Below are 25,921 nucleotides of genomic sequence, written 5' to 3' on the forward strand. Positions count from 1 at the left end.
AGACTGGAGTTTTCCTGGTCAAAAGCAACAACGAACGACTCCTCCCCTGCATGGGTTTTGAAGCTGTTAGAGCTGCTGGAAACTGTGAGCATATTGGTTAAGGAAGGGATTAGGTCAGCTCTAGTAGACTAGGTCTAGTTACAGGCTGGAGTGGCTGGTTTGAGCAAGCTGACTGGCACATGCCCTTGCCCTGCTTGGTGGGTCACTTGGCTCTCAGGCTGTAGAAAGCTGAGGGAAAGATCTGGGATTCAGCTGTGTATTTTACGCTGGACTAGCAGTGTTCAGCACTGAGGCTGCCTGGTAGTGGGGCAGCACATTTTGGGCAGGAGGTGTCCAGGCTTCCCGAGTCTTTCTGGGCACCTTTTAGAAAGCGAGTCATTCTTCTGGGGTTGCCATTACTTGTTTTCTGGTTAGAGACACTTGATAGAAGCAATGGCTGAAATTTGCAGTAGTGGTGCCCCGGGCTTAGGGCTGGCACACAGCTTGTGTGACACATTGGGATTTTCTTAACTTGTGGTCTTGTTTCAAATGCCTGCAGATGACCAGGAACCACGAGAGCCGTTGAACTCGATTGAGAAGGAAGCTGAAGCTGACTTGGCCAATCGTCAGCCCAGCGAGGAACAGCGGAAGAATGACTGCAAGAAAAGCAAGAAATACTCTCGCCTCTCCTGTCTGCGCCGCCGCCGTCACCCGCAGAAGGTGGATGAGAGTGACCTGAGTGAGGGCTTTGACTCTGACTCCAGTCAGGGCTCCATAAAGGGCAGCGATGGCTCAGAAAGTGGCTCAGAGAAGAGCGACGAGGAAGCAGAAGCTGCTTTTGATGTGGAGACGGACTCTGACATGAACAGCCAAGAATCTCGGTCCGACTTGGAGGATATGGAGGACGAGCCAGGTGAGGAGGGAAGCGGCCGAGGCAAAAGCGGGCCCAAAGAGGCCTTAAAAAACTGTGTAGATGGCAGTGGCCTGGGGGACTCCAAGAGCCCAAGCATCTCTAAAACTGAGGCTCCAGATCCAGCAGTGAATGGGCCAGCTTCCCTGAGCACTAATGACGCAAGCATAGCCAGTAATCTCCAGGCCATGTCCACCCAGCTCTTTCAGACGAAACGCTGCTTTCGCTTGGCTCCTACTTTCAGCAACATCCTTCTGAAACCGAACAGCGAATCGACCATCTTGAAGGATGGAATAGAAAGCAAGCCTTGTGTCAACGGAGATCTGGAGAAGCCCAGCTTGGCAGAGCAAGGTAAGGATCAGCGACCTCGTTCAAAACCTTCATTGTTGCAGTTCTGTGTAGAAAACTGCAAGCTGTAGCAGTCTGTCTGTTAAAATTCACATTTTCCCGTGGTGCAAGTTTTCCTTTGGCCAGGTTTGGAGGAGCAGGTTGCCCAAGTACTGGGCAGGTCTTGGGTGTTTCCTGAAGGAGGAGGTTTACTGCCTGATATTCAGGAATATGTGCACTGAGCAAAGGAAACACCTGCAGTCTGCCAGGGTTATCTGTTGCTCTGCTCAACAGGGTGGGTGCCGAGCAGCTTTGATAACATAGAGGATAATTCCAGCAGGTATTAAAAATTCAGATTATCTTCCTTTTTCCCATGTGAAATGTCTGTAATCAGACACTTACTAGTGCTTCTGGTGATGGAGAGTGCAGGTGGAGTCCAGGAGGTTCTCCACGAGGTGTTAGATTGTCAGCTCTGCAAAGCTCTTGTAGGAGCTTGTGTGACCTGGGTGCATGTGAGAGGAGTCGGGGGCCTCTCTGTGACCCTCTGAACGCTGCCTCACCGAGTGCTCAGGACTGAACCAAACTGCAGATGCACAGCAGGTGGAGCTGCAATGTTTCTATTACCATGCGACTTACACAACTGAGTAATGTTCTGGGAAAAAAACAGCTTGAAAGGGAGATCTCATGCACTACAGGGAGTTGTTTGTATTTCAGATAAAACCACATGGGCCTGTTTGGTCTTGTTTGTCATTCCTCCCAGCTTCCCTGGAGCAAGGAAACATTTTTGCATCGTGCTGCCAAATTCAGTGGGCCTGCAGCACTGGCAAGATTCAGGCTTTGCCTGGGCCAGGATTTGAAGGGGGAGTATTAGATCATGTTAATGTTTACTGGCTCCCGGCACTGCTTCCTAGCCACTTGAAAGAGATGGGGGTGAAGGAAGAAACAAATGATTTTTGGTCTGTTTAACGTTTTCCTTCAATGGGTTACACAGATGTTGCAGCTCCGCGAACCTATTTGAATAGTGTGGCCATGATACCTTTATAAATGTAAAGAATGAGAGGTTGAGTGAGCCAGGTTGAATGAATTAACTCATGTGCTTTTTAGCTTTGAGCTCTCCTTGCCTCAGCTGTGCTGTTTCAAAACTCAAGCTATTTAATGGTCTTAACAATCTATCAGGGATAGTTTGGGAATAAATTACTTCCTCCCTTTTTTATTCTGAGGGTTTATTGAATGATAATTGCTGTGCTAACAGGCAGAAATGACTGTGCAATTAAAATAAGGGACTGTAGCAAAACGCGTTGTTGATTGCCGGATTGCTGCTACCTTGACCTCAGGTCGTTCACGTAGCCAGGATGCAATTTCACTGGCAGTGGCTCTGAGATCCTTGGGTCTGTAGAATTACAAGACTGCAAAGCATATTCAGTATTTTAAAAAAAATCACCTGGGCCCTGGCTCATAAAATAGCCCTGCAGTTGCCTTCTCTTGCGTAGCCCAGAGATCGGTGCACGTTGACACAACCAGGGATCGCTGGCTCTGTTCTCTGCAGTAAATGAAACGGTCCTTGTGCCAGCACATGCTGCTTCCCCTGCTCTGTTAGTGAGTGTCTCAGAGGCTGCTGCAGGGGTTAAGGCATTTGCCAAACTTTCACAAGGAGATTTTTAGCAAATCTGCTCCCAATGAAGAAGAAAATGCAACAGTGATATGCTCTTATCAGCAGCACAGGGGACAGAGAGCTGATTTTATGGGGATGTGTGGAGGCACCCAGAAGTTCAGCTCGTACCAACCCAGTGCTCTTCTCATACCAGTAGCACTTGGCTCCTCAAGGGGTTTTATCCCTGCTATCCTGCTTTTCCCTTTGTTTCCCAGATGATGTGTCTGACTCTGAGGAAAGCATTTCAAGTAGCAAATCCTGCAGGAATGAGCGATCCCTTCAGGAGAAACTAGAGATCGTCACCAATGAAGGGCTGCTGCTCACTGTCAAGGTGTTCCTGGACTGGCTGAGGACAAACACGGACCTCATCATCATGTGTGCTCAGGTGGGAACTGCTCGGTGTCCAGCTCCCCTGGCAGGGACACTAAGGGCATACTGAAGCTGCTGTCCCAGTCCTGGACAGAAGGTGACTGTAAAAACCCCACCAGCTGAATAAAAGATAATCTTGACCTAAGAAGCGTAGTGAAGTTCACTCTTCATAAAGCGTTCTCAGGTCTCTGAAAGATGCTGGAAAACAAAGTGGCCTGGTTATTGCATACATCTGTCTTGACATTTTCTGTGGCCTCTTGTGTTTCGTTTCTGCAGAGCTCTCAGAGCCTGTGGAACAGGCTGTCTGTGCTCCTGAACCTTCTGCCTTCTGCTGCAGACCTGCAGGAATCAGGTACTGGAGAAGGAAGTGACAGTGTAATGTTTCAGTAAGCCTAGTCGTCAGTGATTTCATGGTGTGCGATAGATCCCGGGGTGAGAGATTTGCCAGTAGCACTTTACTTATAAGCACAGTGGGAAGCAACATCACGTGTGTGGTTTTGTGTTTAAACACCGTTCCAGTTAAATACTGTCCCGTAGACTTCAGCTCTATTAATGTGTTATATATAGCTGACAATACACTGAAACACTCCTGTGTGCATAAGTCTTTGTGTGGCCAACGTGATTGGAATTAACTCTCAAGACCATAAGTAAGGGTATGATTTTTGTCATGGCAATTGTAGAAACTATTTTGAAGCTCCAAATGCTCATGATGTGGCCTGTACCTCAGCCCAAAGATCCCCATGGTTCATCAGAAGCATAGTTTAAACAGGGATGTTTGTCTGTTGGAAGGAATGGGAAAGCTAATCCCCCAAACTACAGTTTTTTGAAGTGATGTGCCTCAGCAGGCTGTTTGGGACAGTTACTCTTTATATTGTGGGTGGCCTTTTTGTTCCTCCAACACATGCTCAGAATACACGTGGAATTTAAAGCCCTCACCCTTGATTGTTACAGATTTTGTGCCTTAAAGCCGTTCTCCTCTTGTTTAAGTCACCATATATTGCTGTGCTTCCCCTCCATCCTCTCCAGGGCTGGCCCTGTGTAATGAAGTCAAGGACATCCTGAGCGGTGCTGAGCTCCCAGACCTCAAAGCCAACTTGCTGCTCCCAGAAGATGTGGCCCTGCGGAATCTTCCCCCTCTGAAAAATGCACACAAGAGGTTTAACTTTGAGCAGGACCGGCCCATTTTCTCAGCTGTTGAGGAGGTGAGTCAGGGCAAATCCTGAATCTTGGCACAAGCTTTATTTCCCTTTCTGGGGGTACAGCCTGTCTTGGCTGTGCAGATGATGCAGTTCTTTCTTGCCAAAAAAACGAGGATGGGTTCGTGTTATTGGTGGTTGCTGTAGTCATCTGTCTATCCAAAAATCAGCGTTCAGAAAATTGCTTTCCCTTCCCTGCCAGAGTCATTAGGAAAGGAAGCAGAGTCACATGTTGACAGCTTCGCTCCTGACCTCCCTGCCTGGGCAGAAGAGTGGTTATCTCTGCCCTGCCCAGAGTGAAGGGAGTTTGGTTGGAGCTGCAGGATACTTCCTGTGATCCTTCTCTAGTAAATGCAAAAATGGGTGAAATCTCACTTCATGTGCCACACTGTGCCCTCACAGAACACTTCTGTCTGTTTTCTCCACTCCTGTCTGTTTTCCCAAGCACAAAAGGCCAAGGCGATTGTTTCTGGGTAGCGGAGGTGTGCAGAAAAAGGTTCTTCTCTTCCCTTGCCTTGCTAGACCAATCCTCTTCCTTTGGAGCAGGGAATACATTAACATTTTCTGCCTCGGTTTGAGGGCACCGCTCTGACACGTGACGTGGGACCCACGTTTGTTAAATCGCAGCAGTGAGTTGAGCTCTCGAACGTCACCCCAAGCTGCTGGGGCAGCTGGAGCAAAGTGCAGCCATTTCACATCCCACGTGAGCTCACCATTTGCTGCTGTTACACAGCAGCCCAGCCGAGAGTGGTGCCTGCCCCCAGATCAGATATAGATTGTTTTATCTGATTCCTTTTCCCAGCACTGAGATTGAGCAGAGATTGGTGGGGGAAAGCCTGTTGATGTTTTCTGCAGTTTTCTCAAGTTGGAGAAGCCCAGACTGTAAGCACTTTTAAGCTTTCTGTCCAGCTGTAGGCTCTCCTGCAGTCTCTGTCTTCAGAAGCACACTTTAACCAGAAACGTTTCCTCTGGATTTTTTTTTTTTTAATAGCAGTTTCTGCCTTTTCCAAAAGTGTGAGCTGCAGGGTCGGAGCTGGCTCAGGCTGCAACCCCCATGGGGAGACATGGCTGGTGATTGCCTGTCTGCTTCTTTGCAGTCTGTTGTTCGGATTTGCTGCATTCGGAGCTTTGGCCACTTCATTACCCACTTGCAAGGCAGCATCCTGCAGTTCAACTCGGAGCTTGGGATCTTCATCAGCATAGCACAGTCGGAGCAAGACAATTTGCTGCACCAGGCACAAGCCCAGTTTCACATGGTGAGTTGGCAGAGGTGGGCTAATTCTCTGTACTTGGCACAATTTCCTGTAGATTACTATTAGGTTGTAACTATAATCACAGATCTTTAGTGGGAGGTAAAAGTTTTGTTCCATAAAACTACTTGGGTGTCCCCTTTTCACCCTGTTTCTGGAAGCTTGTGCTAGTGTCAGCTTGTGTGTTTCCTGCTAACTGATATGGAAGTTTGTTTTTGTAACTAGGCTGCAGAAGAAGCTCGTCGGAACAGGCTAATGAGAGATATGGCTCAGCTTCGACTGCAGGTAGGACATGCAGGTTCCAGCCTGAAAACTGGCAGGGCAGTGGCTGAAATGTCTAAAACTAGGAATCAGAGAATACCACCTTGGAAGGGATCTCAAGGATCATCTGGTCCAACCTTTCTGGCAAAAGCACAGCCTAAACAAGATGGCCCAGCACCCTGTCCAGCTGAGTCTGGGAAGGGAGAGCTCTCTGCTTCCATCCCATGCAGAGGCAGTAAGTCTGTTCTGCAAAGATGGATTCATAGAGTATCTTGAGTTGGAAGACACCCATAAGGATCATCGAGTCCAAGTCCCTGCTCCTCGTAGGGCTACCTAAGACTAAACCATGCACCTAAAATTGTCATCCAGATGCTCCTTGAACTCTCAGGTTTGGTGCTCTGACCACTTCCCTGGGGAGCCTGTTCCACTGACCCACCACCCTCTCAGTGAAAAATCTTTTCCTAATATCCAACCTGAACTTCCCCTGCTGCAGCTTTGTTCCCTTTCCTTGTCTCCTACCACTGGTCACCAGAGAGATCAGCACCTCCCCCTCCACTGCCCCCTTGAGGAAGTTGTAGACTGTGATGCAGTCACCCCTCAGCATGGTGAGGTCTCCCCTCAGGTTTCTCTTCAAGTTGAACAAGCTGAGTGCCTTCAGCTGCTCCTCCAAAATCTTGCCCTCTAGACCTTTCACCCTCTTGTTTGCCCTCCTCTGGGCACGCTGTAGTAGTTTGATGTCCTTATATTGAGGTGCCCAAAACCACACACAGCACTCGAGGTCGGACCACACCAGTGCGGTGCAGAGTGAGACAATCGCCTTCCTCTGACCCCCTGGCTGCATCCAGCTCTTCTCCGTGTGCTGGGAGGTTTTAAGGGCCTGATGGAGCTTTGCAGGGTGAGTCTTGCACTGTTAGATCGTTTGTTTTAGTGTAAATACAAAGCGAGTGTCTCTGTGTGTTTTTTCAGCTGGAGGTTTCTCAGCTGGAGGGAAGTCTCCAGCAGCCCAAAGCACAGTCAGCCATGTCTCCGTACCTCGTCCCGGACACCCAGGCCCTCTGCCAGCACCTGGCTGTTGTCAAGCAGCTGGCAACCAGCGGGAGATTCATAATCATCATCCCCCGAACAGGTACGGGGACTCCACAGCAAAAACTGAGCCCGCCTTCCCCTCATTCCAGAATCCCAGACTCATCTGGGTTGGAAAAGCCCCTGAAGCTCCTCCAGCCCAACCATGACCCTCCCCCTGACCGTTCCCAACTCCCCCAGATCCCTCAGCGCTGGCTCAGCCCGACTCTTCAACCCCCCCAGGGATCCCGGGGACTCCCCCCTGCCCTGGGCAGCCCATTCCAACGCCCAACAGCCCCTTCTGCACAGAAATCCTTCCTCAGAGCCAGCCTGACCCTGCCCTGGGCAGCTTGAGGCCATTCCCTCGGGGCCTGGCGCTGGGGCCTTGGCTCCAGAGACTCACCCCCCCTCTCTGCCCCCTCCTGGCAGGGAGTTGCAGAGGGCCAGGAGGTCTCCCCTCAGCCTCCTCTTCTCCAGACTGAACCCCCCCAGTTCCCCCAGCCGCTCCCCAGCAGACCTGTGCTCCAGACCCTGCCCCAGCTCCGTTGCCCTTCTCTGGCCACGCTCGAGTCATTCAATGGCCTTTTTGGGGTGAGGGGCCCAAAACTGAACCCAAGAATCGAGGGGCGGCCTCCCCAGGGCTCAGATCCCTTCCCTCCTTGCTAGGAAGTGAGCCCCCTGGGCCAAGGTGGTGGCTTCCTCTCCTGCTGCTGTTGTCCTTTACTTCAGCTGGAGCAGCTGTAACGCCGTTGCCACATGTCACCGTTGGGGCCTCTTTTATGTGGCCCGTGCTGGGAAGAATCCAACGTAGTGTATCTCTGAACATCTGGGAAGAGAGAGGCCCTGTTCGCCCTCTGCTTCATCTGCCTCCTGCGGCAGCCACTGCTGCTGTGCATCACAGACGGTTCAGGGCAATGAGGAATTCTTGACACATCTGGATGAGTTGGCAGCAGTATAGCTGTAAACCAGATGTTCTTTTTTTTTTTTTTCCCCTTTTTCTATTAGTGATTGATGGCTTAGACTTCCTGAAAAAGGAGAACGCAGGTGCGCGGGACAGCATCCGATATCTGGAGGCAGAATTTAAAAAGGGAAACAGGTGAGAATGGGGGAGTGATGGGATTTGCCCTTGCTTTTGGTGTATTTTGGGGTGGAAGAAAATGTTAATGGTGGGAGCAGGCGCTGCATCCCTTGGAGCAGAGTGAGGAGTGGGCCAAGGAAAAGCCAGGCCTCAGGAATGCGCTTGGCAGGAGGGAAAGCAGTGAAGTAACAGATTTGGCAGCTGGTTCTCCAGATGCGCTTGTAGCTGCTGCTCAGCCATGAAATGTAGCTGCTTCTGAGGACCGGAGGGAGCCGCATCTCTTTATCAGAGTATAAAACTGATCAGTGCCTCTTAATGATGCCCTGGGCATGCTGGAAGAGCTGTACGGCGTTATTGCCCCGGGGTAGCTGCAGAAGGACAAACGGCTGTTTCTGTGAAGACAAACTGCATCTTTAAGGCCTGTGTTGGGGCTGGTGAGCTTTGAAACACTCAGGGTGTGTGACCTGCACACAGCTGTGGTGGTAAGGGGGAAGGTGATCTCAGGGATTCCTTGGGCAGGGCTTTGGGTGGTGTTTTGGTTGATAAAAAGGTGGATGTGCCATAGAGCATTGACTCCAGTCTGTGACACGGCCTCTCTGAGCTCCGTGACTGATCTTTCCTCAGGTACATTCGTTGCCAGAAAGATGTTGGGAAGAGCTTCGAGAGGCATAAATTGAAGAGACAAGATTTAGATGCCTGGTAAGATTACAACAGCTGGAGATGCCTGAGCCTGATTCCCAGCAGGCAGGTGGCTTTGGGGAGAGGTGTTAGCACTGGGACCCATTGTGCAGCGTGCTTGTTGCTCTAGTAATTATAAAATTTCTTAAAGTGTTAGGGCATCCATCTGTGCATCTCGCATAGCACCATGTGTTTAGTGCTAAGAAGGGTCTCAAAAAAGCCCTCAACAGGCAACAGAGAAACAGTTCTGCTCTCCCCGTGTCCTGAGCATATGAAACTACACAAACAAGTGGTCTTCCCCCTGATTTTCCCCCTCTATTTCTATTTTCTTGCATCTGGCAGGAATCTCTATAAAATACTGGACAGCTGCAAACAACTGACAGTGTCCCAGGGAAGTGGAGAGGACGACACCACAGGAATGGTCACCATCATCACGGGCTTTCAGCTGGAGGACCCAAGCACGTTCTCGGCGCCCATGCAGGTCGGTAGCTCTTCAGCTGCGCTGAGCCTTTCTGCTTCCTAGCAAGATCAAACCAACTGGGGGAGTTTCACTGAGGGAAATGCCGGGGGCTGCCCTTGGGCCACAACAACCCCCAGCAGGGCTACAGGCCTGGGGAGGGGTGGCTGGAGAGCTGCCGGTCAGAGAGGGACTGGGGGGGTGAGAATGAGCCAGAGTGTGCCCAGGGGGCCAAGGAGGGCATCCTGGCTTGTACCAGCCCTGGCGTGGCCAGCAGGGACAGGGGAGGGATCTGAGCCCTGGGCTCGGCACTGGGGAGGCCGCCCCTCGATTCCTGGGTTCAGTTTTGGGCCCCTCACCCCAAAAAGGCCATTGAATGACTCGAGCGTGGCCAGAGAAGGGCAACAGAGCTGGGGCAGGGTCTGGAGCACAGGTCTGCTGGGGAGCGGCTGGGGGAACTGGGGGGGTTCAGTCTGGAGAAGAGGAGGCTGAGGGGAGACCTCCTGGCCCTCTGCAACTCCCTGCCAGGAGGGGGCAGAGAGGGGGGGTGAGTCTCTGGAGCCAAGGCCCCAGCGCCAGGCCCCGAGGGAATGGCCTCAAGCTGCCCAGGGCAGGGTCAGGCTGGCTCTGAGGAAGGATTTCTGTGCAGAAGGGGCTGTTGGGCGTTGGAATGGGCTGCCCAGGGCAGGGGGGAGTCCCCGGGATCCCTGGGGGGGTTGAAGAGTCGGGCTGAGCCAGCGCTGAGGGATCTGGGTGAGGTGGGAACTGTTAATGATGGTTGGACTGGATGATCTCCAAGGTCTTTTCCAACCTAGATGATTCTGTGAAAATCTGGTTGACTTTTTAATATTTCCGCCTTGTATAATAACTGTCCTGGATTTCCCAGATTTTGTGATTCCTCTTTCCTTGAAGGCCCTTTGATTTCTCATGCTTTTGTGGTGCAAAGTATCCTGGGGGAGGTGGGAGAAGTAACTTGTGTGTCTGCGCCAGCCTCTCACACCAGAGCAACTTCAGCCTGAAAGCAAAATGAGCCTTTTAGCCATGACAAACTCTGCCTGAGAATCTCCCAAGTTGCAAGGGGCAGACTTCTTGTCAGGGCAAGAAAAAAAAAAGAAAATGTTTTGTCTCTCTTTGTTTGCAGTCTGCCATCCAGGCAGCCGCCAATGCCAGTGTAGAAATAAAAAATGTTCTGGAGTTCTACAAGCAGTGGAAAGAGATGGGCTGATGTTTGGAAAGGCATCGGGTTGGTGTACCTTTCTCTCCCCCTCTCGGAACGTGCAGCGTCTGAACGAAGGAAACAAAAATCCGGGCGATACTTAGAAACGAAGAAGCAGCAGCAGCAACAACAATAACAAAAAATATCTACCAAAAAAAAAAAAAAAACCCAAAAAAACCAAAAAATCCAATTTGGGCACGCACACAGACACCCTCCACCTGTATCCCCACCAGACGGCTGTACATCTCCGACGGCGCCAACTGCTCTGAGAAGAGAGAGGCACCTCGGCACGGCCGGGGCAGAGCTCTGCCCTTCTCCCAGTCGGCAGAGATGGGCGAGAGACGGGCAGTCATTCATTCCCCCTCATTCCTCCCCAAAGCTTGCTTGGTCATCTGAAATGGGCAGGCAGCTTCGAAAGCGTGGACTTGACTTCAGTGAAACCAAACCAGCGCAGCAGAAATGGAGCCCTCCTAGCTTGGGAAAAGAAGATCCAAAGAGTGTTTAGCTCTTGCTTGGCAATCTGGTGACAGGAAAGCAGATTTTTTTTTTTTTTTTTTTTTTTCTCCCCTCCTTTGAATTATTTTTCAAGGGTTTTTTTCCTTTTAATTCTTAGTTTTTATATATATAAATAATATTAAAAAAAAAAAAAAGTAGAGTTCCTTTGGGGTTCTGGATACTCTTCCAATGTCAGAGAGAAAAGGAAACAATTATGCTATTTAAAAGGGGGGGAAAGCTCTTAATATAATTTTTTTTTTTTCTTTGAACAAGCATATTTATTTCCTTTCCCTGTCCCCCATGGAGCGGGCTCAGTGCAAAGGGATTTTGGCCTGCAAGGAGAGAGTAGTCTGAAGTGCACATCCTTGCTCTCCTTACAAGCTGCATGCTTCACAAGCAACAAGAGTTTGGCTGGGCTGCTTGAGAGAGGTGAAAAGGACTCTGCTCCTCCTTCCCCAGTCCCTCTCACTTCTTTGCTTCCAGCGTTAGACCTTGGAGGAAAGGAGTGGAATCCAGCAGAGTTGCTGGAAGAGAGAGAAGAGCCACGTGGGATTTAAACACCTCTAAGGCTCAACCACCTGGCTCGAGTGCTGTGACCCTGGGTTGGAGCAGACATCTCTAAAGGACCCAATGCCTCTTCTTTTTTTTAATTTTTTTTTTTTTTTTTTTTTTTTCCTTCTAAATCTTGCAATGAGGTGTGGAGGAGGAAGGATCTCAAAGCCATTATCTCTTCTGCTGGTTGTTCTGACACACCACTGCTGCTATGCCATGCTAGAGAGGGTGGCAGAACTCGAGTGTTTTATGTCCCCACTCCTCGCGTCCCTCCGGAGACAGCGCAGTGACCGCCGCTGCCCAGGAGGACTGAGCTCACAAACCCTTCAGTGCTTTTAGCATCCCCCCCGAAAAAAAAGAAGGGATGATGCTACCTGGACAGATGCTGGAAAAGTGAATTTCCCTGTGAGGGACCTTTCAGATCTCCATCCTGACAGCATCTCAAGCAACCTGTGTCTGACATCCTGTCACACGCCGATGCTTGGAAATGAAGAAACGGGTTGCTCCCGGGACAGCAGAGCAGTGGGAACAGCCTCTTTGTAGTTCATCTGTGTCAGTGTACTCAAGAAACAGATGTCTCCATCCACATGAACTAACAGCAGCTATGCAAGTAAAAACCACTAGTCTTCTACGTTTGCCTGTTTTTTCACGTGGGCCAGCCAGAAGCTGCTACAAAAGGGGCATAATGCAGACAAGTAACATACTCCAATCTGTGCAGACTTCCTAGCATGATGCATTGTACTGGAGTGGCACGATGTTCCTTGTTTTCAGGTAAAAACTAAAAAAAAAAAAAAAAAACCCTAAAAAAAAAGAAAAAACCAGCACAAGTCCCAGAGGATTCATTTATATTCCAGTTTCAGTTTCTTTGCAGCATGCAGCCTTGTAGCACAGCAGGGAGAGATGCCGAGCTTTAAGTTAGAGCTAGAGCTGGCCCTGCAAGGTCTGTACCTCGGGGTCTGAAAGGCAGGTGGAGGGGCTGGAGTGGCAGGATTTCCCTACAGGTTTTTTCCTTTTGCAGCTTCTCCTGAAACTCGTGGTGCTTTTCTAGGCTAAGCCAAGGAAACAACACAAGCAAGAACGGCAGGTCAAAGACTGGCTTGTTTTAGGGGTTCTTAGAGATCGAAGATGGGCTGTGAAGCTTGTCAGTCCCTTTTTCCTCCAGTGCTACCCATGTTTTTATTTGAAGCCATTTGTTCAGCTCATTATTTTTGTTTGATGGGATGGGAAAAGAAAAGAGAATCACCTTATGGGACTTACTCTTCAAGGTATGAGCCAGAGCACAGGCCCCTTCCCTTTTGCCCCTCAGTTGACGCCGAGAACGCTGCGTGGTGATGGTGGAAGCCTGGCATAGCGGGGTGGATAGCTGGTGGGCTGTGTTGTGGGTTTTTTTTTTTTTCTTTCTGCTGCTTAAAGGAAACCATCCACTGCCTTGCTGCACAGCCCATCAGAAGCAGCTCCTTTCTGGAGGTCTGCTCGAGCTGAAGCCTGGCTGTGTTTGCTGCCTGGGGAGGCCCAGTTGTCATTCCCTTCTGGCTGTGTAGTTGGGGTTGGTCAAGGTGAGAGAATTGCTGGGCTGAAATCAAAATCCCGAGGAGCTAGAGGCATTCCTCAGCTCTGCTCTGGGCTGGGTATTCCCTTGGCCACAGCTGGATCTTGAGGGCAGAAAAGAGCAATGCAAATAAAGCAGCAACCAACAGGGAATGCCTGTCATGCTGCTCAGGCATGGCTTGTGCCTTGGGTCCCTCGGGGGGCTCCCAGGCTGCTGGGGGTGCAGGACGAGAGCTGGGAGCCCAGTGCTGGGGGCTCAGGGCAGCAGATGAGGCTGGTGCTGTCCCTGCACAGACGGGGAGCAGGGGGTCACAGTCCAGTGCAGGAGACTAACACAGTCCTTCCATGTCCTGAATCAGACTGGGGGCCTGTCTGGGCTGGACACAGAAGGCAGTTTAAGAATGAAAATAAATAAACTTGATGTTTCTGTGACAAGATATGTTGCTTCTGAGCTGCAGTGAGCCCACTTTAGGGCCATGTGGTGAAATCAGAGGGCTTCTTTCTAAAAGGGCAGCAAGGTTGTTGCCTTATTTTCCTCATAACCATCCCTTAGTAAGTGCCCTGGTCTCCTGAGTGGGGGTTTTAATCTTAATCCAGAGATTCTGCACACCTGGAGAGGAGGAAAAGGCCCTAGCCCTTCGATGGGGATTCTTAACAACCCAGTGGCATCTTTCAGTACATCATACCTCTGGGCTGAGTGGGGAGGGATAGTAACCTTTTAAAAAAGGCACCTGAAAGATCCCTGTGCAGGGCTTCCTCCCCAGAACATACAACTGTGCTTGAGGACCTGGTGATTTTTTTTTTTTTTTTTTTTTTTTGGATGTGCATCCCCAGTCAGAGATACACGAAGCTCAAAAAGTGGGAGACTTCAAAGCTCTGGAGCAATGTGGCAGCAAAGCGGCCTTGGGGAAGGTGTCAAGCTCTGTCACCTTCTACTGGAGGCTCAACTTGACATCTTTAAGATTGGGGTAAAGGAAGACACTTCTTGGCCCCAATCCCAGCACTCATGAGTTGGAGTCTCCTCCCTGGGTATAAATTGATGCAGATCTGTTCTGTCCAAGGGCCTGTGTCAGTTTGCCCCACACAGGATTTGGGGCATCGCTTCCAATTCCCACCCCAGAAAGCCCAAAGCAGGAGGCTGCTTTCCCTGGCCCGTTACCTTGGTTGCTGATGTGAAGCCGTTCTCCAGGGCTGAAGAAAACTTGGAAGGTCACTGGGGAGGCTCTGTGTATCCTGGCTCCCTGCTCTGCCCGTGGCTCCTGAGCCCTGCAGCTGGGCTTTCCCCAGAGCTCCCCACAGCCTGCCCCTGCCAGCCCGGGGGAGAGCCACAGCCTCGTGTCACACAGCGATGGAGCCTTGGGAAAGCTAGCTCAGGCCTGGTGCTATTTCTGTACCAACTCAAAGCTTGCTAAAACCAGCTCCAAGCTAGTCCCAGAGCGCCCACTGTGCTGAGGAGAGCAAAAAAAACCCCCATCTTGTGGGCCGAAAGCGTTGGTTTTAATGTGGTGTGTGTTTCTTGGGTTTGATTTTTTTTTTTTTTTTTTTTTTTCCTTTTTTGCTACCACCATGTTGAGCTCTTGGAAGTTGATGGGGTGACCCCAAGCTGGGGGAGCACGGGTTTGTGGTGGCTGAGGCTTGCTGGGTTTCCCAGGGTGGCAGTGCAGGGGCTGGGGGCTGTCCCCAGGCCGTGGCTGGTGGCCGCAGTCGCTCTGGTGCTTGTTGGACTCGTGCTCGGTGGTTTCACGGGCTGTGCCAAGCGCCTCTTCCTTCTGCTCTGATCCCTGCTCGGCTCGATGCCACCTGCAATGCCTTGGATTTTCGCTTGCATCTTACAATTTTTTTTATTTTTTTTTTTTTCCTTCTTGACGTCCAGCAGAGCTTCCCAGTCTGGCTGGGGCAGAAAACAGGGTGGGGAAAACGGGACGGCTGTGAGAATGGAGAAGGGCAGGAGTGTTGGCACAGGATCCCTGTGCTGCTGGTCCTGCCTCTGTCTGCTGGCAGGGAGAGGACTGTTGCTTGGTTTGAGGCGAGGGACAATCATCTCTTCCCTCAGTCCTCCTTTTGTAGCACAAAAAAAAAAGCCCAGCCTGTGGATTTGTGCTTAGATAGCTCTGGCTGGGGGACCGATGGGACGAGGAGGAGCTTGGGGGCTCTCACGGCATGTGTCTTGACTGTGATCCGAACACATTGACTAGCTTAATAAAATACAAGATGTTTGTACCTCTTGTTTTGTGGTGATTCCCAACCCGTGCTTCTCCTACACGGCCCCGTTTTTGATATGTGAGTCATGTGCACTTTGACCAAACTTCCTGCTTTTCAGAAAAAAAAAAAGCGCGTTGCCATTCCCAGCCCCTTTGAACGTTGTTTGACTCGGGTGAAGGAAGAAAGTGAAACGCTTGGGTTTGCTTTTGATCGGATGGGATGAAATGTAGGTGGGTCCCTTCCTTGTCCCTCTAACAGGACTGATTTCCTTTGTTCCTTTGCTCGCTGCCTTGGTGCGTGGGGACGAGCTCATCCTCTTGCCAGGGCTCTGCACGTTGCTGCCCCACCGGAGCATCCCCAACCCCAGCGACATTGTGATCAGCAAAAAGAACCGCGGTGGTTTATTAGGTGTCTTCTCAGGGGGGTTAGAAATGACAATTTTTTTTTTAATTTGAACTTTTAGTGTTGATTTAAGAGGCTTGGTTTTGGGGGCAGAGCTGAGCCTCTGTGGGTCCAGGAGTGGTGTTTTATATGGGAAGGGGAAAGTCTTCCATTCCCTGCATTCATTCCCACCAAAGCTCCTTTATTTGCTCTGCTGGTGGAAAGCCTTGAGCCAGGCACTAATAGAATTTACTCTCTCCCTCCAGTTCCTCGGAGGCTGCCAGCAGCAGGAAAGTCGGAGAGGGAGGTTGGGAAAAGGCGAATCCGCCTTTTAGTTCCTAGTGGGAGAATGAGCCGTGGGCGACTTCTTCCCGCAGGGCCAGACGTGCTCTGCGTCCCAACGCTGCTGCCTGCCGTGGCACAAAAGGGACCTGTCACCGCCAGCTCTGTCCCCTCCAAAGGGGCTGGAAACGCCTCTGCCAGCTTGCGGGGGCCGTGCCCAGAGGCTGCCCAGCGCCGATGGCCCCGGCGGGGGCTGTGACGCGCCACCTGCCTCCTTAAAAACTCGGTGCCTCCGTTTCCAGGCAGCTTCTTGCTGCAAGAGCTGCCTCGCTGGGGCCATGAACTGAGGGGTTTTTTGTAAAATTGAAGCAGATTAAAACCTTAAAGCGCTGATGAGCTGGGACCAGAGGCCCTTGGAAAGCCCCGGGAGCCTCCATGTCACTGGCCGCTCCCTCCCCTCTCTGCGCCTCCGCTTCCCACTTTTCCCTGTACAGAAAAGTGATTTCTCTGCCCCGAGCAGGTCCCCACGCAGGGCTTGCTGCGCTTCACACGGGTTATTTTGAGGGGCTTTTCAGCCCCGGGACCTGCATCCCTGTGTAGATCCAGCAGGTTCCTTTGCAGGCAGGCTCACGGGACCCCCAAACCCTCACACCGGCCGGAGAAACCCCCCTCGGCCGGTGCCCCGGAGCCCTGGGTGCAGCTCAGCCCCGGCGCCTGCGGATTTGAGCTGCACGTCCTGGGGTGCTGAGCCAGGAACATGAACCTTCTGGGGAGTAAATAAATCCCAAACGCTGGGAGCTTGGACAGCACCGATCCTGCTCACGGTTCAGCCCTCCACCTCCCGGACGGCGGCTCCATCCCGCCGCGCCGCGGACGCCTCTGCTGGCATTTGCTCCGTGGACTGAGCCTGAGCCACCTCCAGCCCTCCCTGTGCCAGCAGGACGCTCTCAGGTCAGCTGGGAATTTTTTCCCAAATTTAATTTTGCTTTCTTCACCTTTTCCCACCTCCCAGGTCTCTGCAGCGCTCGTGGGGCCCCATGGTGTAACCGGGTGGGTGTTTGCTGTGGGTCCCTGCGTGGACCTGGCACTCGGCTCCCCTGGCTAAAGAGCTCGTTGGCATTTAAAATCTGATGCCCAGAGCCACTTTCCAGTAGTCCCTCCTCTGTTGGAGCAGCGGGATCTTGCACTCTGGGGGGATTTCAGCCACAGGCAGCAGCGTGTCCAGCAAAAAGTTCCCTCTGAGCCCCCGCAGAGGCCCCGGTTGCCCCGTCCGCCGGGGAGGGACCCTCCGGCCGCTTTCTGCTGCCGCAGCCCGGGAATGCGGCTGGGGGAGGCAGGTGGCAAGTGGCAGCCGTGGGGCCAAGATCCCTGGCCCGTGGGGGCGAGGGGGAGAGGCCCAGCACGGTGTCACCCTCCGTCCCACCAGCGCTCCGCGCCAGCTCCGCTCCTGCTCCGCGCAGGGTGATGGGAGGTGTCTCCGGACCCTTTTGGGTTGTTTTCTTTTTTTTTTTTTCCTTTTTCTCTTCCTTTCTAAACCACTGGGTGAGTTTTGGGCTGGGGGATGCTCAGGACTCCCCTTGTGATGCTGCTGGGCTGCTTTCCCCATGCCGTGCCTCAGTTTCTCCACTGAGGAAACCCCCAACCCCCAAGTTCTGTGTCCAGCTTCACTCTGGCCCCTGGGTAAACCTCTGTGGCTGGGCCAGGGCTCGGGGGTCTGCAGGGTGTCCGCAGGGCATTTCCCCCTCTGTGGTGGCCTGGTCCTAAGCCTGGTTCTACCAAGGACAACCCCAGAGCAGGTAAATGGGGTCAGGAGCCTCCGCGGGGAGCTGGGACGTGGTGGGGCAGGGGATGAGGGCAGGATTTGGCTCTTTGCTGCAGCCCCTCCCCGACTGCTGGGACCTGTGACCCCATCATGCCCCCCCTGTCCTGGGCCTGGGGGGCCCAGTCCTGCTCAGATCACCCCCCCAGCCCCCTCACCCTCCCCGTGGCTCTCTGGAGGGGTGAAGCGGGGAGCTTTGCCGGTCGCATCCCTGGAAAAAGCCGCTGAGTCGAGCGGGGGGCTGTCCCGGCTCCTGCAGCCCCGTCCCCCAGTGGTCCCTGTCCCGTCTCCGCAGGCCATGGGCTGTGGCCCAGCGCCCCGACACCTCTAGCCCCGAGCGCCTCGGCCCCGCCATGCTGACCATAAAGCTGCCGCAGATCTTCAGGGTCCATCAGGTGCCTCGGGTACGTGTGGCTGGGTGTGATGGGGGGGGCTCTGCCCCCAGGTTTTCCTCCCCCCCTCTGGTTCCCTCATCCAAGATGGAAAAATCACCTGGGGGTCCCCACCCAGCCTTGCTCCAGCTGGTGAGACGCTCCCAGCCCACCCTGCCTCAGTTTCCCCACCCACAGCGAGGCCAGAGCAGCTCTATGGGGCTGCCCCCCCCCCCCCCCATGTGTCTTCTGACCAGCCCCGCTGCCCCCACAGATCTTCTGGGAGGACGGGATCATGTCAGGGTACCGACACCCCACAAGCTCAGCCCTCGACTGTGTCCTCAGCTCCTTCCAGATGACGAATGAGACAGTCAACATCTGGACACACTTCTTACCGACCTGGTAGGAAGGACGTGACTAGGAATGGTGATGGGCGTGGGGATATGGGATAGTGACAGGAATGGGGACACAGACGGGGAGGGGACGGGGACAAGGAAATGACAAAAGGATGGAGATGGGAAGGGGGACCAGGTTTGGGCACCTCAATCCGAGAGAGATCTCGAGGGGCTGGAGCGAGGGCAGAGGAGGGCAGCGAGGCTGGGGAGGGGCTGGAGAATCAATCCTGTGAGGAGGCAGGGAAGGAGCTGGGAGTGTTCAGTGTGAGGAGGAGGAGGCTGAGGGGAGCCCTCATCCCTCTCTGCAGCTCCTGACGGGACATTGCAGAGAGGCTGGGGCTGGGCTCTGCTCCCAGGGGATCAGGGACAGGACAAGAGGGAACGGCTGGAAACTGCCCCAGGGGAGGGTCAGGCTGGGCAGGGGGAGAAAATGTTTCCCAGCAAGAGTGGTCAGAGAGCGGAACAGGCTGCCCAGGGAGGGGGGAGTCCCCATCCCTGGGGGGGTTTCAGGGCCGTTGGGATGAGCTGTGGGGGATGTGGGGTAGGGGAGAGCTTTGTAGAGTCGGGCTGAGGGTTGGACTCGCTGATCCCGAGGGGCTTTTCCAACCGGAATGATTCTGGATTCTGTGGGACAGAGACAGGAGTGGGGATGGGAGCAGGGACGAAGCCAAGCGTGGCGATGAGGAGGGGATGGGGGTGGGAGTGGGGACAGGGATGGGGACAGGGCCAGGGGATAGGGCCGGGGATGGAGCTCACCCCTGTGCCCGCAGGTATTTCGTGTGGCGCTTCCTGGTGCTCTCCTCCTCCCTGGACTTCTGCCGGGAGCCCCACCACTGGCCCCTGCTCATCTACCTGCTGCTCGTCTGCCTCTACCCCTTCGCCTCCAGCTGCGCCCACACCTTCAGCTCCATGTCGGCGCGCGCCCGCCACATCTGCTACTTCTGTGACTACGGAGCCCTCAGCCTCTACAGCCTGGGTGAGCCGCTGCGGGGGCCCCGGCGCAGGGATGGGGACAGGGACTGGCAGCCACTGCCCACCTTGTTTTCTCTTGCAGGCTGTGCGTTTGCCTACGGTGCCTACGCGATGCCAGACCCCTGGGTCAGCGGCGTTTTGCACCGTTACTTTGTCCCCGTGGCTGCTTTTAACTCCTTTGTCTGCACTGGCCTCTCCTGCTACTCCCGGTATGTTTTGTTGGAGGAAAAAGCACCAGAAAAGCACCAGAGCTGCAGCTGGGTGGAAACTGGGGCTGGATGTTTCCTCCTTTGGGGTGTCTGGGGGGGGATCCCCTTGTGCAGACAACGGGTCTGGCCCAAAGCTTGCAGGGTGCTCGCTGTGGGGGCTGACAGTAGTCTGTGTCCCCCCTCCCCAACTCCCCCTCCTCAGTTCCTCCTCCCTTTTCCCCCTTCCCAGCTTCCCTGAGCTGGAGCGTCCCCGGCTGAGCAAGGTGCTGCGGACGGCGGCTTTCGTGTACCCCTTCCTCTACGACAACATCCCGCTCTTCTACCGGGTGAGTCGGGGTGTCCCGGGGCAGGGTGCCACCTCCATGGGGGTCCCGGGGCGCTTCCAGGGGTGGGGTGGGCTGGGTGTGTGTCCCCCCACCATTGCTCACCCTCCTCCCCGCAGCTCCTCTTCTGCTTCTGGAGTAGCTGCTCCTGGAACGAGGCCGTGGCCGGGTACTGCTACCACCTGCTCTTCGCTCTGCTCACCGGCTTCCTCTTTGCATCCCACCTGCCCGAGCGCCTCGCGCCCGGCCGCTTCGACTACATCGGTGAGCAGCAGGTCCCAGTGCCTCCCAGTGCCTCCCAGTGCCACAGCGCCTGTCCCCAAAGCAACCCCTTGCAGCGGGAGCTGGGCAAGGAATCCCAGCACCCAGGGGTGCCGTTGGGCCTCTCACCCTGACAGGACACAGCCACCAGCTCTTCCACGTCTGCGCCGTGCTGGGCACCCACTTCCAGCTGGAAGCCGTCCTCAGCGACGTGTGCTCGCGCTGGGCCTGGCTGCGGGGCCTCCTGCCCCCCCCCGGGCTCCCTGGCACCTTCGGCACGGCCGGACTGGCCCTTTTGGGCAACGCCGCCATCATCGGCGCCTTCACCGCCGCCTTGCCGCGGGCGCCTGGCGGCTCCCCGGGAGTCCCCGCCGAGGCTGGGCGCCGTAGGGACCCGTGACACTGCGGGGTGAGTGGCGGGGCTGGGGGCACCCAGACGTCCTGGCACCCCCAGAGCTCCTCTGCGGCTCCAAGTGTGGGGAGAAGAGGGTGAGGGGCTCAGGTGCCTCAGCCCTGCTCTTGGGTGTCTTGGGGTGTCATAAGATGAGGTGCTCCCCCCCTCCCCGGTCCCTCTGCAGCCAGCGACGCTGCACATCCCTCTCCTCCCTCTTCGTGCCTCAGTTTCCCCACTTTTAAAATACAGCCAATGACTCTTATCACTGCAGGGAGGGCACTAACCCGTGTAGCAGCCCCCCATGGAGGTGCCCAGCCAAGGCCTGGGACCCCCAAATCCCTGACCCCTGCCCGGGCCTGTTTCCCAGCAGGTCCAACACAGTCACCCTGGGGATCCGTGTCTGTCTGTCTGTCTGTGTGTGTGAGCGTCACAGCCCAGCAGGGCTGAGGTGCAGTATTGGGGACCCCACTGCGGCGTTCGTGGCCCCAGTGCAGCGGTGGGGCCAGTGCTGGGTGCTGGGTGGCAGCTGAGGGCTCCGGGCCCCAGGGCTGGAGACAGAGAGGATTGAGTTTCACTGAGGGCAAATGCCGGGGGCTGCCCTTGGGCCACAACAACCCCCAGCAGGGCTACAGGCCTGGGGAGGGGTGGCTGGAGAGCTGCCAGTCAGAGAGGGACTGGGGGGGTGAGAATGAGCCAGAGTGTGCCCAGGGGGCCAAGGAGGGCAATGGCATCCTGGCTTGTACCAGCCCTGGCGTGGCCAGCAGGGACAGGGCAGGGATGTGAGCCCTGGGCTCGGCACTGGGGAGGCCGCCCCTCGATTCCTGGGTGCAGTTCTGGGCCCCTCACCCCAAAAAGGCCATTGAATGACTCGAGCGTGGCCAGAGAAGGGCAACGGAGCTGGGGCAGGGTCTGGAGCACAGGTCTGCTGGGGAGCGGCTGGGGGAACTGGGGGGGTTCAGTCTGGAGAAGAGGAGGCTGAGGGGAGACCTCCTGGCCCTCTGCAACTCCCTGCCAGGAGGGGGCAGAGAGGGGGGATGAGTCTCTGGAGCCAAGGCCCCAGCGCCAGGCCCCGAGGGAATGGCCTCAAGCTGCCCAGGGCAGGGTCAGGCTGGCTCTGAGGAAGGATTTCTGTGCAGAAGGGGCTGTTGGGCGTTGGAATGGGCTGCCCAGGGCAGGGGGGAGTCCCCGGGATCCCTGGGGGGGTTGAAGAGTCGGGCTGAGCCAGCGCTGAGGGATCTGGGGGAGTTGGGAACGGTCAGGGGGAGGGTCATGGTTGGGCTGGAGGAGCTTCAGGGGCTTTTCCAGCCCAGATGAGTCTGGGGTTCTGGGATTTGGGCTCAGGTGAGGGTGCAGGGGGCTGGCAGGGCTCAGTGCCTGACAGGATGGTGGCCGCAGCGCCCCAGCTGAGCCAGGCAGCGTGGGCTGGGGGTCCTGCCCTGAACCCCCCCCCCCGGAGCTGCGGCTGTGCCTGTGCTGAAGGTCAAGTTGGGGCAGAGGCGATTCATCCCCCTGGGTAGGGACCCCACAGTAGCATTGCAGGGGATTTTGAGGGGGGGGGAGAGGAGAGACAGAGCCCTGCAGCCCCCAGCACGAGGCCCCCCCCCGTGTGTGTGGTGGGTGTGCAGGGAGGGCCGGGCTCCCCGGGCCGTGGTCTCGGGGGTCTCAAGCTCCCCCTCCCACCTCCCCCTGCAGCCCCAGTCTTGCTGAAATGGTGGTTTGCTACGGAAACCCGCCCGCTGGGATGGGCTCAGGGCTCCGGGGGGGGCACATGGAGCAGCCCCCCAGTAACCCTGCGCTTGGGCCAAGCATCTTTGCTTCTTTAAATCAAACTGGAATAACGGTGCAAGCGCTGGGCTCATCACTGCCAGGGCCGGGCGCTGGACACCTTTGGGTGCTGGGAGAGGAAGAAGAGGGAGGTCGTGGGCCTCGGGGGGGATGAGGTGGGGTACACCCGCTGCCCCCCCCCCCTCCCTCCCGCACCCTCAGCCCAGGAACGATCTGGCTCCACCATCTGTGCGTTTATTTCTTTCCACAGTTAACAGAAAGGGCTGTAAAAGCAGGGCTGTGGGGTGGGAGTTGGTGCCCCTGGGGGGCTGCAGCACGGCTGGGGGGGCCGGGGGGGGTCAGACGGGGCCGTAGAAGCGCCGATAAGCCTCCTGGAAGCCGATGTGGTCGGCCAGCTCATCGCAGGCGGGGTTGAACTCACACACCTCTCGCTTGGCCTCCAGCGGGTCCCGCACGACCCCGTAAACGCTGCTGGGGACAGATGAGGGATGAGGAGGAGGGTGGGGGCGGCTCCAGGATTTCACCGTATGGGTGGGGAACGTGTGGCCCCGCCAGTGTCACCCTGGGGGACACACACACACGCTCCCCTGCACAGGGGGGCCAAGCGCTACCTGTCATAGACGTAATTCCTCTTGTGTCTCCGCGCCAGCTCGGCGCTGGCGCGTTTGGAGATGAAGGCTGCAGGGACACAGTAGGGGAGGGGGTGGTCAGAGAGGGCTGGGGGACCCCCATCCCTGTCCCGGGGGCAGCAGGGATGAATCCTCCCCCCCCCGTGGACACTCACCTTCAGAGCTGGGCGAGTCGTCGGCGCTGACGGAGCGGTCGGCAGCTGAGGGACAAGCGGGTGACTCGGGAAGACCCCACGTAGGCTTTGCCCTCACCCTGCTGCTCCTTTTGGGGGGGGTCTCGACACCCCCCTACCACCACCCCCTGCTCACCCCTGTGCTGTGCCCCCTCACCCAGCCCCCTCCCAAGCGGGAGCCCCCAGCTCTGTCCCCCTGCTCCAGCCCCGCGCCCTCCCCTCACCGAGGCTCCGCAAATCTCCCTCCAAGCCCCTCTGCTCCTGGGGGGCACCGTCCCCATCGCCCCCCCGGCCCCCCCAGCCTGTACCTCTGCGGCAGAGGCCGAGGGCGAGGAGGCCCAGGAGGGTCAGCAGGGCCAGGGCCTTCATGGTGCTGCTCCGCGCGGGCGCTGCGCTCGCTGCTCCCCGGCCGCTTTTATGGGGCGAGGAGGGACCCGCGGCCCCGCCAGGGCTATTTCCAGCACATCCGCCGCGGCCGGAGCCGCCAGCACAGGCGGCAATTGTGGTTTTGGGGTGAACTCGGTTCCCCCCGTGACCAGCCAGAGCCCGCAGGGAGGGAAACGCGGCCCTGGGCCAGTGGCTGGGCCCAGCCCTGCCGGCCTGGCAGCACCCCAGTCCCTAACTGGGGCTGGACCCTAGCACGAAGTTCCCAGTCCCTAACTGGGCCGGGAGCTGGGGGGCACTGGTGGGACTCCTCACTGCCCTCCCCAGTGGCTGACTGCTCTGGCCCAGTTCCCACCGCTGGATCCCAGCAGGGTTCCTGCCACGCTGGGAGAGTTTCCCGACAGAACCTGTGGGGATTTCCTCTCCACACAGGCCCGACGGGCACGCGGGGGCCAATTTTTCCTTCGGGGACCAGCACGTCCTCCCTGTGGCTTTGTAGCCCCTGGCCAGGGCTGGTGGCCGTGCCCGTGAGAGGCCAAGCAGGCCCCCTTGGCCTTGCCCTTGGTCTCCACACGCTCTCCCGTGCCACATCTCACCCGGGCAGCGCCGGTTCCCAGAAACGAGGCCTCGGGAAGAGACCCAGCACCCCTTAACACCCCCAAACAGGGGTTTGTAAGAACGAGAAGGGTTTTGCTGGTGCGGTTCAGGCACCGAGCGGAGGCGGAGTGGAGCCGAATCTCTAGTTCGTCCATCCTTTCACCTCCCGCTCTCCACAAGCCCCCAGCAGCACTCAGGGGGCTCCCCCCACCCCCAGTTTGCTCCCGTTTAACTCCAGGAAGGCTCCGAGCAGCAGGAGCTCCCAGGGCCGCCCGGGGTGACATTCCTCTTCGGGATCCTGACCACTTTCCCGACTTTCAGATCCTCTAAATCCCAGCCCTGTCTTGAAAAGCGGAACCGGAGGCTTTGGGGCGGAGGAGGAGGAGAGAAATGCTGAAGCCAGAGCCTTTGTCAAACAAACCCATAAATACAGAGCACGCGGGCCAAGCGCACACAGCGGGAGCCAAGACCGGGGCAACAACAGCTCCAATTTATTTAGATTATAATGCAGCGAGGGAAGGCTTGTTTACGACAGAAGGAAAATATGCCTAAGTCAGTCAATCGCAGGCTCTGGCTGCCTGTAATTGAAAACAGAGGGTTGTGCGTGGTGGAAATGGTCACTGTTGTTCTCAGAATTTGTTTTCCCCACCATGCGGGGCACAGCCTCTCCCAGGTGAGCAGAGAACTCGCTGCCCTCAGCAGATGTGGTGTGGGAACGCTCACAATCCTCCTCAGGTTCAGGAGGATGCTCCTCATTACCCACCCAGCCCAGAGGAAAGATCTTTCGCAGACTCATCCGGGTTGGAAAAGCCCCTGAAGCTCCTCCAGCCCAGCCATGACCCTCCCCCTGACCCCCCCCAACTCCCCCAGATCCCTCAGCGCTGGCTCAGCCCGACTCTTCAACCCCCCCAGGGATCCCGGGGACTCCCCCCTGCCCTGGGCAGCCCATTCCAACGCCCAACAGCCCCTTCTGCACAGAAATCCTTCCTCAGAGCCAGCCTGACCCTGCCCTGGGCAGCTTGAGGCCATTCCCTCGGGGCCTGGCGCTGGGGCCTTGGCTCCAGAGACTCACCCCCCCTCTCTGCCCCCTCCTGGCAGGGAGTTGCAGAGGGCCAGGAGGTCTCCCCTCAGACTCCTCTTCTGCAGACTGAACCCCCCCAGTTCCCCCAGCCGCTCCCCAGCAGACCTGTGCTCCAGACCCTGCCCCAGCTCCGTTGCCCTTCTCTGGCCACGCTCGAGTCATTCAATGGCCTTTTTGGGGTGAGGGGCCCAAAACTGCACCCAGGAATCGAGGGGCGGCCTCCCCAGTGCCGAGCCCAGGGCTCAGATCCCTCCCCTGTCCCTGCTGGCCACGCCAGGGCTGGTACAATCCATTTTCCTTCATTTTGAAGAAAATCCTCCCTCGCAGGGATTCCTCAACTCAACTTCCTCCTCCCAACTTCCCTGGCTGTTGAACCCCTGCCGAGGCCGTGAAGAGCAGCTCCAGTGGGGTGAAACTGAGCCCAAATGTTTGGTTCTAGGAGTCAACACGGGGGTTTCACAGGAAAATTATTCAACCCCCTCGCCACGAGCCCACGCCATGGAGGCAGGGCGGTTCTAACACACACGAAGGGCCCGGCCCCGGCTCCCCCACGCCGTGGTCCCCGGAGAACCGCCCTCACTGCTGGGAGGGGGCAGGTTGGAAAATAACTAGAAAAAAAAAAAAAAAAGAATAA

General features: G+C 56.0%; 3 protein-coding genes across 11 annotated transcripts in view; 2 read left to right on the forward strand and 1 right to left on the reverse strand.

The window, feature by feature from the left end:
• Nucleotides 1-15,241, forward strand: part of SMG5 (SMG5 nonsense mediated mRNA decay factor) — a 33,136-nt gene extending 17,895 nt beyond the window's left edge. For 2 of the 6 annotated variants that reach the window (XM_074928820.1, XM_074928822.1), the window contains 12 exons: nucleotides 539-893; nucleotides 972-1,240; nucleotides 3,083-3,252; nucleotides 3,513-3,588; nucleotides 4,263-4,438; nucleotides 5,530-5,688; nucleotides 5,908-5,967; nucleotides 6,910-7,069; nucleotides 8,011-8,101; nucleotides 8,708-8,782; nucleotides 9,104-9,242; nucleotides 10,360-15,241. In XM_074928820.1, the coding sequence (XP_074784921.1) occupies nucleotides 539-893; nucleotides 972-1,240; nucleotides 3,083-3,252; nucleotides 3,513-3,588; nucleotides 4,263-4,438; nucleotides 5,530-5,688; nucleotides 5,908-5,967; nucleotides 6,910-7,069; nucleotides 8,011-8,101; nucleotides 8,708-8,782; nucleotides 9,104-9,242; nucleotides 10,360-10,443 (1,814 nt within the window). In that variant the 3' untranslated portion in view covers nucleotides 10,444-15,241. Of the gene's footprint in view, nucleotides 1-538; nucleotides 1,241-3,082; nucleotides 3,253-3,512; nucleotides 3,589-4,262; nucleotides 4,439-5,529; nucleotides 5,689-5,907; nucleotides 5,968-6,909; nucleotides 7,070-8,010; nucleotides 8,102-8,707; nucleotides 8,783-9,103; nucleotides 9,243-10,359 lie in introns of all 6 variants that reach the window. The other 4 variants (XM_074928819.1, XM_074928821.1, XR_012635282.1 and 1 more) reach the window with 3 other exon arrangements.
• A 1,509-nt stretch (nucleotides 15,242-16,750) lies between these two features.
• On the forward strand, nucleotides 16,751-25,830 carry PAQR6 (progestin and adipoQ receptor family member 6). 3 transcript variants are annotated; one of them, XM_074928854.1, is made up of 8 exons: nucleotides 16,751-16,845; nucleotides 18,009-18,117; nucleotides 18,359-18,486; nucleotides 19,250-19,660; nucleotides 19,890-19,986; nucleotides 20,103-20,247; nucleotides 20,382-20,653; nucleotides 25,615-25,830. In XM_074928854.1, the coding sequence occupies exons 2-7, from the start codon at nucleotides 18,067-18,069 to the stop codon at nucleotides 20,642-20,644; spliced, it is 1,095 nt and encodes a 364-aa protein (XP_074784955.1). In that variant the 5' UTR covers nucleotides 16,751-16,845; nucleotides 18,009-18,066; the 3' UTR covers nucleotides 20,645-20,653; nucleotides 25,615-25,830. The 3 variants fall into 3 exon arrangements, with proteins under 3 accessions (XP_074784955.1, XP_074784956.1, XP_074784954.1); XM_074928855.1 differs by lacking the exon at nucleotides 25,615-25,830 and having other exon boundaries at nucleotides 19,250-19,455; nucleotides 19,534-19,660; nucleotides 20,382-21,050; XM_074928853.1 differs by lacking the exon at nucleotides 25,615-25,830 and having other exon boundaries at nucleotides 20,382-21,050.
• Nucleotides 22,649-23,626, reverse strand: BGLAP (bone gamma-carboxyglutamate protein). Of its 2 annotated transcripts, none has more exons than XM_074929236.1 (4): nucleotides 23,534-23,626; nucleotides 23,208-23,252; nucleotides 23,035-23,101; nucleotides 22,649-22,891 (listed from the first exon to the last, which is right to left on the reverse strand). In XM_074929236.1, the coding sequence occupies exons 1-4, from the start codon at nucleotides 23,592-23,594 to the stop codon at nucleotides 22,762-22,764; spliced, it is 303 nt and encodes a 100-aa protein (XP_074785337.1). In that variant the 5' UTR covers nucleotides 23,595-23,626; the 3' UTR covers nucleotides 22,649-22,761. The 2 variants fall into 2 exon arrangements, with proteins under 2 accessions (XP_074785337.1, XP_074785336.1); XM_074929235.1 differs by having other exon boundaries at nucleotides 22,649-22,894.
• Nucleotides 25,831-25,921: the final 91 nt, after the last annotated feature.

This window comes from Athene noctua, chromosome 29 (genome assembly GCF_965140245.1).
Source record: "Athene noctua chromosome 29, bAthNoc1.hap1.1, whole genome shotgun sequence".
In the NCBI taxonomy this organism is placed as follows: Eukaryota; Metazoa; Chordata; class Aves; order Strigiformes; family Strigidae; genus Athene; species Athene noctua.